Source organism: Bombus terrestris, chromosome 16 (assembly GCF_910591885.1).
Source record: "Bombus terrestris chromosome 16, iyBomTerr1.2, whole genome shotgun sequence".
Lineage (NCBI taxonomy): Eukaryota > Metazoa > Arthropoda > Insecta > Hymenoptera > Apidae > Bombus > Bombus terrestris.
The window spans coordinates 462757-476566 of record NC_063284.1 but is presented as its reverse complement, the minus strand read 5'-3'; the positions used below and the strand labels follow the sequence as shown (position 1 = coordinate 476566).

The following is a 13810-nucleotide window of genomic DNA, read 5'->3' as shown; positions in this document are numbered from 1 at the left end:
ATACGCAACTTTATTTTATACAGCTCTTTTGATCTTGATAAAGAAATAATACAGGATTTTTGTGAATTCTTCGGATACGCGAGAAAAGTACAGTTTCGGCATTGACTTGTTATGCGCGATGAATCCAAGCTTATCTGACGTTCTTAACAAGACAATAAATATACCGTACAACCTAAAAACCAATAAAATTAATAGTTATTACGATATAAATATGTATGAGAAGCCTACAAGGACGTGACGAAGCAAAAAAGTAGTCAAAATATTGAAATAAATCGAAAACATAGTGCACCGTTCTCTCCATATCACGGAACTTCCGCGCGTAAACTTTCTCTCGACAACGCGTTGTTTCCTAAATACGTAGATGGGAAATTCCGATATTAAGTTTGCAAACAAACACGCTGCGCAAATAGAGCAGCACATAGGAAGTTGAGGTTCCGCCGAACAAAAAAAGGAAAGAAAAAAAGAGAAGTGTGTGTGGAGTGACGCGTAATCGGCGTTAATGACGCCAAGGTCATGACCTTCGACCAACGAACGATGCCAAGAGACGTATCGATAAAAATGATCGTATTTGTCTCGCGTAACGTTCTTCGATTTTATAATTGATAAGAATAATTATATTTGTCTCGTATAGTTTGTTTTACACGTCTATCCGAATTCGATACCTGTGTCGATTCGTTGGAAGAAACGATGCTCGTAAAATATCGCACGCTTTACCTTGCAAGCAACGAATTATTCAAAATCGAAGTTTAGAAGAAAACAGCTGAAATTTTAATCTTATCTAAATTTGCTACAATTACGTTTGTTCTCGACCTCTACCCGATTCGTAAACACGTTGAAAAGAACACTTGTTAATTTTGTAGTTTCAGGCTTTTTGGATTTTCATAGCTTTCAAAGTTAATTTCGTCGCAACCTAAATAGTTAATTTTATTAAGAAGCGACTTTTTTTTAGCCAGAAAAAAAGATATAATTTTCGATTTCACGCGTAAATTCTCGGATAATAAGCCGATTCCATATCATCTTCCAACGAAACTAAATTCCGAGTTCCAATCGTCGTTACATTACCATTACCATTTAAAAAAAGAAAAATCTTTCAGCTCCGCTTAAAATTCTAAGTGCGTCCACAGCACGTACACGACTCTCGGAGCGCCATCACCGAACCACGAAAAGCGAATACACCTTGCCAAACACTCTGCCCGCGTAACAAACTTTCGCCAACATCCTAAGCACGCGCTCCAATCCCTTTCTCATCCGCTTCGTCAAACCAACAAACCAAACTTAACAACTCTCGTCCAACAAGCTCGAACATTCTCCTTCCTCGATTTAACAACTCCAACACAACCGTCCAGACCGTAAAACAGCCGTGAAAACCAAATGAAAAGAAGGAAGGAAACCTTTTTTCTCTTTTTTCCAGCTGGAAACATCCAGCCGGATCGATCAATGTCGTAAGAAACATTAAATGTCTATTAAAAAGCTCACAGTTAGCCTGATATCTCAATTGGTACTTGGGTATTAACGAAATCAAAACGCACTCGTAAATTTGCCTCGAAACATTTTTTTGATAAAGCCAATAGATAACGAGTTATTTCTGCGCATGTAGCAGGGAGTCTGCGTGGCCCTGCTCCGCTCGCTCAAACGTTTTTCCGTTAAACGCGGATAATTCTAACAACGCGCGGTGCGAAGGCACGTTGCGCGAAAACACTGGTAGTACGATTGCGTGCAATTATATGCGGTACAATTTGCTCGTCCGACGTCGAAACCTTAGCGAGTACGCTTAAACGTAAAACTCGGCCAAGCATCTTCATGGTTGAAGACGAAAACGTAGACCGATACGTTTCAGGAGAGATAAGAAGATCGTGGCTCGTTCGAGATATCAACTCGTGACTAGTTCTTTCTTCCCAGTAACGTAAAACGGCGGTAAAGAATTGCGCGCAACTTTGCCCGGTATACGTCTACGGTTCTGCGCGACTAGATCAATCGCTGTCACCGTTTAACGTATTAATTTACGACTTGTTATCGATATACCGCTTCCGGCTAGATACCGACCGCGTATGAATAAACAGTAAGCGCGATTAGGTGAAAAACATTGAAATATAACTTTTCTATCGAAGCGTTTAGTCCGATGTTCGATCCGGTCCGATGCGCGCGCAGCATACATTTTCAAATTCATCTTCCTCGAGAACGGTGTCGCGTGAGAAAAGTTTATTATCCGCATTTTCCACTTATTTTCTCTCGTGGAATCGCCTCCCACCCAATCCTACCACCTGCAACTAACTATCCTGCTAATTATCTCTGCCACTTATCGTGTCGCTTATAAATCGTCGTTCGCAATGGGACGATAAAAAAGGGAAAAGAATTTATTTGGTCGGTTCGAGACAAACGAATTTGGCGTCACACCGCGTTTCGCCGGTGAATCAGCCTAACCGTCTCGTCTATATAACTGACTAGATTCGCGCGATAGGGCGTTATTGTTCGTCTACGCGCGACTCATCCTCATCTCGTGCGTACATCCGTGTGAAAAGCGTTTGCAACCTGCGTCTACAATGACCGATAGATCGATATATAAATATTCGTTTGGCGTTTTCATGGTGTTTTTGATCGTTGTAAGCGGTTCGAACGCGTATAAGGCAAAAGTGACGACTCGATTCGGCCAGGTTCAGGGATTGTTGAGTAGAAGTACCAGAGGAAGACTCGTCGCCCATTATTTGGGCATTCCTTTTGCTCAACCGCCTGTGGATGATTTGAGGTTTAGGGTGAGTTTATATGTAAACATGTTTTACTATTATTATTATTATTATTATTATTATTATTATTATATATTAAATTATATTAAATTATTCGTATAACATATTCTAGTGTATTATACCTTACAGTACATCCTACTTTTTCCCCCTTTTTTATAGTGCTCGATAGTATACCGTATCTTTTCATCTTTGTAACATATCGTAGTATATTATGGATTAATTGTAATTAATATCGCGAAAGAAGAAACATTCTCAGGAATACGAATTTCCATAAAAATCCGTAGTTTGCCTGTAATAATTTTGGGGGCATGATAACAATTCTTTAACAGAGCCCCAGGCCATGGATTCGCAATTGGACGGAGACATTCTTAGCAACGGAATATGCCCCCATATGCGTTCAAGTGAACGAACAAGGCCGCTTCATTGGGGAGGAAGACTGTCTCTATCTCAACGTTTACGTGCCTCTGGTAAATATTTTTTAGCGTATTAAGCAAAAAAGCGAAGTAAAAAATATGAAAATAATAACAGTGGAGGATAAACGAGATAAAGGTGAATAAAGAGAAAATGGAAGTGGTAAAAAAAACACACGTAGGTAGATATCGTAAAGCGTAAAAATATGCAACTTTCCTTATCTGAAACAGCTACGTTGGTCCTGGCCATCTACCGCGATAAATTACCGTTACGATCGAAAATGAATAAGTTTCATATTCATAGTATAAGTATTTGTATCTTTTAGAGCCTATGGAAGTTTACGCTCGTACTAATTTTTCGAAAAATTTCTAAAATATAGAGAAAAGGAGCAGTTTGCACTAGTTGAACGCTAGCAAAGAATAGAAGAAAAGCAGAAAAATAACAAACGTATTAATAGAAGAAACAAAGAGAGGATGAAGAATAGAAAATGGGAAAATAGAGTGGAAAAGTTTATAGCGTCGAAAGAAGAATGTTCGCGACGTCGATTGGAATTTGTTTCGAATAAGCGGAGGAAGAATATTAAAATTTCGATACAAATCCTATTCGAAGAATTCGATCAGATTGGAAACGCAACGGTATACCGTTTTCGAGTCGATTCGCAGCGTGAAACGCAGAATTCGCGCGAAACTCGGAACATATAGCGGCGTTTTGCGAAACAAATGGAAGTTTTGTTGAAACGCGATCTCGATTGAGTCGCAAGGTCCGCTCTCGGTTTAATGAAATTTAAACGATTCAAGGCGACGCATTTTTCTAGTTGCTTTAAAAAATATCTCTCTTACTCTGTTCTAGGAACATTTGCAATAAAATCGTAGCTTGAACCTCGTTTGGAAATTTTTCGGAAATTCGATGGTCGGATAGGTTGATCGGGCCAACTAACGAATTAAAATAACATAATTCGTAAAACATAAGTTATAATATTAATTCGCGTCACGATACGACGATTACTATTTATGAGCTTTTATCGTTTTCATAGTTTCCGAGAAAACTCTACAACTCTAAACGTTTGCTTCGGACAAAAGAGAGATCCTAAACATTCGAATAAATCAACGAACAATGTCGAAGAAAGTATTTGTAGATTTCAGAGGAAAACGGAGATGGATACGAGGAGACAAGCGCACTTCCGGTCATGGTGTACGTGCACGGCGGAATGTACGCCACTAACGGTGGCAACAATCGACAAGTCCCACCAGAGTATATGATGGACCAGGATGTGATCGTAGTTTCCATCCAATATCGTTTGAATATTTTGGGTAATAAGAAATTCGAAAGTTTACGTTTTGTCGAGCGAAATTTGTAAGATCGAAAAATGTAAGATCGGCAAGCATGGAATTAACAGAGACGCGTAGAAGGAGAGAAAATTCCCCGATAATCCCATTTGCTGATATTCAATTTTTCAATTTCTCAATTTACTAATACCGTGATTCTCATTCGCGCAACTTTCCAGTACACCGATCTCCCGATATCCCAACATTCGATCGCACAACTTTCAGATCGAGTTTTTGCTAATATCCAGCTCCTAAATTGGCACGTTTTCCCGCATCGCGGGAATATTTTCCGATATGCCAGTTGGCACGCGTTCACTTCTCCCCATACCTACAGGATTCTTCGCCACGGCCACCAAACACAATCCAGGCAACAATGGTCTGAAAGACATCGTAATGGCGCTACGTTGGGTGCAAGAAAACATTCGTTGTTTCAATGGCGACCCAAACGTCGTGACTCTATGGGGCCACAGCGCAGGTGCCTCTGCCGTGCACTTGTTGGCTATCACGAACAAGACCGAAGGACTGTTCAACAGGTATGTTAACGATTTTGCGGAGGGACGTTCTTTTCCAACTTACGAGGCAACCCCGACCACCGACCACCGACCATCGACCACCGACCATCGACCACCGACCATCGCACGTTGATTTTGACCAAACTTTGCACTCGTGCCCGTTTTTCTTCTACGTACTCGAACGCGTATAAATCGTAAACGACGAAACAACGTGTCTAGAGATCGAATTAAAGAAAATTATACGTCCCTGCGCGTCCCTTTTCTGAAATTTTATTTTTTCTTCTGACAAATATAGACGCCTATTCGTTGTAAATACAAGTATATACTCTTTGCAATCGTCCCATCGTGGAATTCCACCTGTAACCGCGACGTTGATAATCTTCGTGATAACGATCTTTCGTCCAACAGTTTTACGCAATAACGGGACAAAGTTGGCATTAACGTGGCGTAAGCTAGCTCAGCTTTCAGGTGGAACGCCAGAGTTTAAAAATACGACATTACCATCAGGTACATCGTTCAAAGTGGAGTTGCTACTAGTCCCACGGCGTTGTTGCCCGCGCATTGGATAAGAATGTATTCTTTGGTATCGGCCGCATTAGTCGGATGTCTTCCTCAAAGCGAAGAGAAATATACGACGACTGCGCAACCGAACGTGACGCGCGAGCAAGAACAGAACGACGAGGGAGAGTTGAGCGAAGAACAAGAGGAGGAAATGATGCGATGCTTGAGAAAGCTCGACGTCAGAAGCTTCAGAAACATGATGGACTATCATGTAAGTTCCATGCAGAACTGCAACAGTCCTGCAACACCGATGATGGATTCTGCGCGTGGAACTTGCCTCGAGTTCCGTTGTTTTTCGCGTGCGCAATCCATCGTCGAAGCGGTTCCTCGATATACTACGGGACATCTTGTATATAAAAACGAGTCGAAGAACAAGTAGAACAAAATTCGTCCAAAGTCTTGTTTTCCAGAGATTCGAGATTTTCAAATTTGGCCTAAACGAAACGATTCTATTCTACGTTTCCAACTTACTCGTCGCTCGTTTGCTTCCACTTATTCGTTAGTCGAACAAAATTCGCATATAGCCGGACAAGCTCCGAAGCTCGATCTTCTAAGAAACGAAACTTCGAATTTTGGTTATTCCAAATTTTGGCCCATAGCGTAGATTTCCAGCCGTGGTCGACGATCGTGTAAACAATTCTAGATATCGAATGCTTCGTCGAGCTTTCGCGAAAATTTCGCTTCGTTAAAATTTTCTTCGTTGAAACTTTGACAAACAAGATAGTGCGGTGGAGCGGCCATTGCTGCATTTTCGCGCCGACGATCGAGGAAGAATCGGACGACGCTATCGTAACGGTGTATCCCTTGACAGCGATAAAGCAGCGCCTGTTCAGAGACATTCCAGCCATTATAGGGGTCACCAAGGACGAAGGACTGATGAAATCGATCGGTAAATTTCGAAGTATTTAAGAAGCTAACAAAATTTTGCCTCGCCTCGCAAAAATAATAACCAATTTACTTTATCGATAATCTTCTGTATCGTTATTCTTTCCAACACTTTTTCACTATTTTGACGATCTCTTCTCATTCGCTTTGAAAGAGACAACGAACGCTTTTTGTCTTTCTCGGATCGTTCTGAATAACGACTCTTTTCTCGCGGTATTTCATTTTTTCAACAAAGAATAGCAGATCCCTGCTCTTTTTCGCATATTTTTCGTACCGAATCGCCGCAAGTAGAATAATTCGCGAGGTATTTTTCAAAAATTACTTCATTCCGTAACAAGCTTGCTGTTCGCCGCGCGATCCAATTACAAGTTTTAATTAATTTTGAAAAAGTTGCTCGTTTCGATTTGAAGCCATCTTGACGAACCCAACCGCCGAGGACGAAATACTAAATGATTTCGAGACGTATCTGCTCTATTTGCTGGAATATCGCGCGGTGTCCAACGACACTTTGGACGCCCTTACGAATTTCTATTTCGATAACAACGTTACGTTATCAACGCTCAGAAGGAATATCACAGAGGTACGTGCGTATATTTTCAGTCAACGTTACTTCGAAACTTTCAAATAAGGTTTTTTCAAGATAGATAGTTGGAAGGGAGCCATACTCTTTGGAAAATTTGCTTCTTCCACAAATTTTCTACCTATTTAAACGCCGCTCTTTCAAATAACATCCTAAGCTAATAATTTCGCTGACTAATTAATCGATCGTGCACGTCCAATCTTCTTTGGCAAAATAATTCCATCGTCCGTTATAAATTATTCTATCTACACGACACGGACGACACGTCGTTAATTATCCGAATAATCGTGCGACGACCATAAGAATAATTACGCGATTCGATATTAACGAACAGGTTGCTAATAATTTTACAAATCCACTTACAAACGTGTCGATGTTATAGATCATCGGAGATGCTCTTGTCGTATGGCCAACGTATGAAACTTTAAAGTACCAATCGAACCTAATGAATTCGAGTACCTATCTCTATGTGTTTTCGTACGAGGGCACCTTTAGCGCGACTTTTGCCTTCACCGCGGGAGTTCCAAGACACTTTGGTGAGTATTTTAATACTCGTATATTTCCTGCTTTATCAGCCATATTGCTTCTAAATGGCGAATTTTTACGCGAGTTCGTATTTTCGAGAACGTCGTAATTCAAAACGTAGAACTTTGTGTCTCGTCGTAACGTATCATTTGGCGCAAAGTGACGGGATAAAAAACGAGCGATTTTTTGCCTCCTCGTATCCCATAGACGCGGAAACATCAGCGGCTTTCTAACTTGGCAAAATTTCTTTATCAGCTTCTTCGTCGAGTTTTATTTTACAAACTTTTGGAATTTTGCGACCGTGGTTTCTACGAATTTCCGAATTTTAGAACTTTGAAACTTGGGAATTTTTTAATGCTGAACTTTTCAAGTTTTAGGAGTTTGCGATATCGGAATTTTGGAACCGTGCGACATCGGATCGTTGGATTTTTGGAATTTTGGAATTTTAGGATTTCCAAACTTTGGTACTCTGGAATTTTTCCTCCGTCTTGACAAATTTTAAAACTATACACTCGTATACGTAAAAGTATCGCCAATCAAGTATAAAACATTTACATTTTTTTCTTTTTCTTTTTGTAATTGAGATTTTAACGATTTTAATGTTATTCTTCTAATCTTCTCATCGTACTGTTTATCAATTTTTATGTTTATTGGCTTACTAATACGTTCACGCGATTATCACACTCGTAACGATACGTAGGATGCAGCTACTTGATGCTACACCAATAACGTAGCGTAATATTTATTAAATTAACGAATTAAACGTGTATTTAGATATTATAAGAATATATTTGCAAGGGGGATGAACTTTATATTTTTCGCTAGAGTTAAGATTACTAAGGAAGAAATTTTTTATTTTTTATTTTTTATTTTTTATACGTAAAAAAAAAAACAAGGCCTCAAGCCGTGATATAGCAATAACCGATTCTTCCAAAGAAATTAACCACTAAATCGACAATGTGATACTTTTAGGAGTCTCGCACGTAGATGATTTAAATTATTTGTTACCAATATTCAACAAAGAGTTTGAAGATTACATGTTACACAATACAGAAAACGATATAACCATGATTAATATAATGACCGAGATGTGGGCCAGCTTCGCAACTAAGGGGTAACGGAAAATAAATATCTTTACTTCCTAATAACAAAACGCAATTAGTAATAGAAAATGAGAAAATATCCAATAATGTACCTTTCTTATCGAAAATACCTTGTTATTAAGCGTACCGGAGGCTTGGAGAGTGACACCATGGCCAGATTACAAGGAATCGCAAAAGTTCTTGCAAATTGGAGTCGGAAAACTTCCGGAAATAACGATAGAAAGCGAATTTTTCCCAGAAAGGATGGCGTTCTGGGAAGAATTATCCGCCAATTTAACTTACGACCCGGCAGCCGATCTTTATTTTATCCTAAAACAACCGATCGAAGACGATGAATTTGCCAGTAGCGGTGCTTCTCTACGATACGACGAAATAATGATTTCTTTACCGACGTTGCACCTGCTATTCGCCTACTTCTTGTCAATCTTGGAACGTAATTGCTAGTATAACGTTGTCAATAACAGAGAATGTATTTACGTTGTAAAGTTTACCATATAAAATTTGTTAAATCCATGACAAATTCATTTCTTTATACGGTTTTTGTCGATGCACGAACGATGGCAATTGAGCGGTAATTTATTCACCTTTTTCCTCCAATCTTCAAACATTTCTATATTCTGAATTTTATTTCATCTTTGCTTTACGTTTAACGACGCAAAGGAACGACAAAAAGAAGAAATATCGCGTACGTATGAATATTATATGGATAACCAGACACGTCGACCGAAAAGAAACATCGTTCGTCGCCACGAATGGACGAATACGCGAGTAGACGGAACAGAGTCGGATCAACAATGTAAAAGGATCTCCCAGAGGATCGTCACCGATTTTATTAAGACGAGGCCCTAATAAGCGAAAAGCGTAATGGAATCCGGCGAAAATTAAGTTGGCCGCGGCGTGCGGAGAATTAAACGCGTGCATAAAATATGCGCCAACGTGGCGTTCCTTCGCGCTCGGGGAAATTAATCATCCGGCCGCCCCCGTGTTTGTCTTCTTTCCGTTCCGTTCCCCTTTTCCGGCCACGTGAATTCCCCGCGTTTGCGTGTGCAGTAGCGTGCACGTCACCAAATTAAGACAAACGTTCTACCTTTCCTCGCTTTCTCTTCTCCTTCCCTTCTTTTTCTTTTTCTTCTTGCCTCTTCTTCTCCGATTTTACGGCTTTCGTAGAATTTTTATTTGTCCAATAAATCTTTGTCAGCGTTCGCGGAGGACGTTAAAAAACGGCCGGCTTTGGATCTACCAAGAGACGCTCTCGACCGTCGATTCCTGCAACGATTTTTCCTATCGAGTCGAAGAGTCGTACGAATTTTCGTATAAATCGAGGATTGGGCGGCTGAACGTTGACTTTGTTTCACCACGCAAAGAAGCGAGTATACGAAAAACCACGGGAACCGACAGAGACGGTAGCTCGGCTGAAAATCGACACGTTGTAGCCGCGATTCGCGCGTCGCCGAGTTTTCGAAAGGCACTTGGCCGTCTATGTATACGTAGTGCTTGGCCTCGCGTACACTCGGCCCGAGGAGGCTCGAAATCGCTTCGAAAACGATTATTCGACTGCTGGATAAACAGTGGTTCGTCGCACAGCACCCAACTTATTTGTCTATGCAAATGATCGATCAACGATGGCCACGGCCCTCGTGCCTTGTTTCGCTTCGAGTATCCGCGACCACCGTGTTTTTCCTCGCACCTTCGTCCCTCGTTGGCCAGTTAAAAACTACACCGGTTCTCGTGGTCTTTTCCATCGTGGTCGTTCTTTCTTCGGTTGACTTTTAACGATTCCTCGAACTCTTCGATCGGTAGAAACTTTTTACGAAACTTCGTTAATAACGGCGTGATTCGTGCCTAATTTTCATCAACGAGGATAAAAAAACGATCTATTCGATCGGTTACGAGCCAACGATCTCTTGCCCGTGTTCCCCACGCGCATCTCGTAATATAACGACATTTTACGCATACGAAACATCGTTGCAGACTCGCCTCTGCTTTCCCGCCAAAGAATTAGCCGTGTAACGCACCCGTGGCGCCATTATCACTACGAGACCATGTTTCGCGTCGAGTAACGAACGAAATTTCTCCGGCAATTGCCACGGCTTTCCAAGTTTCCAGTTCGTGAAATTCGGATGCTGTTCGCGTCTCGCGATAATGAGGTATTCGCGGATTCGACGTGCAACGCTGTAGTAAAGGTAAGCACGCGTGTAATTAGTAAAAGCCCGTGAAAATCGAGACGCGTCTCCCGCTTCTACGAGGCCCCTTTTTGCAAAGTAGAACAAGACGTCCGAGCATGCCGATCGAAACGAGTTTGCAAATCTTTCGAACCCTAAGAGTCCTAAAACTCCATGGTTACGATATCGAGTCTTCGCGCTTCGAAATCCTCCAGTTTCTAAACCATCGAACGTCGAAAAGTAAACGAACGTTCGGATGCTTTGTCGAGCCAGTTTGTATCTCTGTTCGTTACGCGCGTATCTTCGTTCGCGTATCAAAGCGCGTATAACGCATCGTTTAAAGGCGGAAATTCCGGCCCCGTCGTTAATTACTTTCTCGCCGTGGCAGGCCATTTCGTTCGATGAAACGTCTGGCGAACAACGGCAGCCGAGACCGTCCCAAGGCTCCCGGAATAAGTTGTTCTTCTTTTCATCGAGAACGTAATATCGTGGTATACAAGCCATTTCGTCGTCGCAGACGTTTAATTATTCGCCATCTGGAAATTGGCCCCGGCCGGTTTTCACACGCAGCGAATGATCGATCGCCTGTACGTCTCCTTCGAAACGTTTTCTTCGACCTACGACCAACGACGCTAGTTTAACGCGTGACAAACGATTTCCTGGGGGGACGATCGAGTTCCTTTTTGGCATCATTCTTTCCACACCGCCGAGGAAAACGTGTTTTTGTCGAGGGAAAATGACGTGTTTTTCTTACCATCTTCTTTGGTATTTTCGTACAAAGGAGGCGTACGATCATTTTGAATTTAGGAACTTGGAAATTATCGATTTTCGAAAATTGGACGTTCCAGTTAAATTCGATTCGCAACTTTGAAAGTTTGAAGCTTCATATCGAGGATCTTTGACATTTCTAAATACAGAGACACGCGCAAAAATCTGGAGACCTCGGAAATCTAAAAATTCACAGATAGCAAATTTATTTGCAAAAGATCACCGAAATCAGCTTTCTGGGGTTTCACCGCGCTCGCGAATCTAACCCTAACGCAGTTTTATACAAAAGTTTGGTAGGACCGGTGTGCAAATACTCGTCGTCAGCCACGGTATCGTATGCGAACGAAGCGACCAGGATCTCCGAAATTTCCCCGATTTCCCTTTCCTTTGCCTAGTTGGTCGATTCTTGCCGAGTAACCGAGCCGAACGGACCGATGGAACGGTCGCTATAATTTTCACGGCGGCGTGTGTCCGTCGACAGAGGCCACGGACTGCCATTGTTGGCCTTCGTAACGAGCGGCAATTTTTGCAGGGTCGAACAATGTGTCGCATTAGCGCATTGTGCTGGCCGGTTCCGCTCGTTCTGTCACGCGACACGACCATATCGTAATCGATGCTGGCCCGCCGATTTCCATTTCCACTTTTGCCGTCCGGTGGCAGTCGTTATAGCGGCAAGTCGGCCGACAATGTCATCGAGACGAGCGAACGTGTCTGGAATTCATCGACCGAACTGTTCCTCCACGGTTATTATATCGCGCGACCATCTCGAATAATTTGCCGGTAATTTGTGCGCGCGATAACGCGGCATTAAGCTTCCATGGCGGGCACTTTTGTCGCTTGCGATTAATTACGCGATTAATTACGATTTCCCGCCTTTTCGGCCGATCGTTCGTTCGATCGGTGTCGATGGATTTTCGAGTTTGAAATTTTCTTTCCGACAAATATGCTATTCCAACGAGCACGTTTCAAACATCGACGTCGAATCGGACGAAGCCGCGCAAACTTCGATTAATAGGGTGAATTCCCATGACCGTCGTCTTAAGTCGAGCGACGGAGGTTGCAACGTTACCCCGTAATCCGTCGCATCCCCCAACGAGCAGCCGGTGCAGCACGCTATGAGAAAATGAATATTTGAAAATCTGGAAGGATGAGGGGCGGCGTTATGTCCCCGTTAGCCTTCCCTAATCTCACTGTATCTAATTCGCTGGTACGATTCCCCGTGGGACCTATCCCGGAGAAATTTCGCCTCTCAAATCCTACGTATTTCCTTCGTTCGTATCGTCGAGGATCGCGAGTCGCTTTGTTCCCTCGTTCTCTCCTTCCAATTCCCTCCTTCTCGTTCCGATTTCTCTTTCGATTTATTATTTATTTTCGCTATCGCGTTACGCAGAATGTTAGCATTTTCGTTATTTAGTTTCTCGTTCGTACGTTTCTAGGATGAATTAATTTCTTTTCCTTTACGTCATCGCGTTTCTCGATCGTCAGTTTGTTCGTTCGTTTTCCATTTCCTCTATCTTTTGGCAAAGTTTCGTTTGTTCGTTCGATACCTCGAATATCAAGCTCCAATCGCGATAATGATAATTCTGTTTGTAATTCTAAAATAGCCGCGACTATATGCAAAGAATATGCGAGTAATAGAAAACAATTCGGTCGGAAATTTCATCGCAAAAACGATTAATCGCAACTTTCTTCAAACAGTAGCTACGATTTTAACACGCTCCGAGAAGTAATCTCTATAGATGATAAAAAATCTCGAGCTAGATCTTTTTTTATCGATAATTGAAAAAATTTTGTCGAATTTCGAAAGAAGAAGACTCTGATCGAATGGACGTTTATTAACAAGTGAATGACAACTTTTTAACGAGACACGAACGAATGTCAAGCTGTCCACGCGATATCCATCATCGCGATGACTTTCGATCGATAGAGTTTTTGCAAAAGTTCATCGAGTTCGAAAACGACCGGCGACTCGAGTTCCCGTAATCGTCGTAACGATGATTTGTCACTGTCACGGACAATAATACGAATGGACGCAAGAGCGTAACGCAAAATGGTAGCCTGCGGCTTTCATCGTGCGAGTATCGCGGTTCGTAATATCAGCGACTCTCAAACAATGGATATCTTGCGCAAAGAGAGAGAGAGAGAGAGAGAGAGACAATTTCCTTTCCCGTTTCAACGTTCTCGAATATTGGCAAATAGTTTTTCGTATTTGAATATTTCATTTAATATTGCCCGAT

General features: G+C 41.9%; 2 protein-coding genes across 10 annotated transcripts in view; one reads left to right on the top strand and one right to left on the bottom strand.

The window, feature by feature from the left end:
- Window positions 1-13810, bottom strand: part of LOC100650792 (polypyrimidine tract-binding protein 2) — a 421711-nt gene that overhangs the window by 351601 nt on the left and 56300 nt on the right. The window lies entirely within an intron of this gene.
- Window positions 2124-9156, top strand: LOC100650906 (esterase FE4). 3 transcript variants are annotated; one of them, XM_020867287.2, is made up of 11 exons: window positions 2124-2750; window positions 3071-3208; window positions 4288-4462; window positions 4812-5010; window positions 5497-5761; window positions 6271-6439; window positions 6846-7015; window positions 7398-7551; window positions 7918-8004; window positions 8513-8654; window positions 8766-9156. In XM_020867287.2, the coding sequence occupies exons 1-11, from the start codon at window positions 2541-2543 to the stop codon at window positions 9085-9087; spliced, it is 2031 nt and encodes a 676-aa protein (XP_020722946.2). In that variant the 5' UTR covers window positions 2124-2540; the 3' UTR covers window positions 9088-9156. The 3 variants fall into 3 exon arrangements, with proteins under 3 accessions (XP_020722946.2, XP_003401620.2, XP_003401619.2); XM_003401572.4 differs by having other exon boundaries at window positions 7912-8004; XM_003401571.4 differs by lacking the exon at window positions 7918-8004 and having other exon boundaries at window positions 2127-2750.

Coding starts and splice junctions, on each gene's coding strand:
- LOC100650906 (XM_003401572.4), top strand. CDS start 2,541: ATGACCGATAGATCGATATATAAATATTCGTTTGGCGTTTTCATGGTG. Junction 5,011..5,496: donor ACCGAAGGACTGTTCAACAG/GTATGTTAACGA, acceptor CATTACCATCAG/GTACATCGTTCAAAGTGGAG. Junction 8,655..8,765: donor GCCAGCTTCGCAACTAAGGG/GTAACGGAAAAT, acceptor CTTGTTATTAAG/CGTACCGGAGGCTTGGAGAG.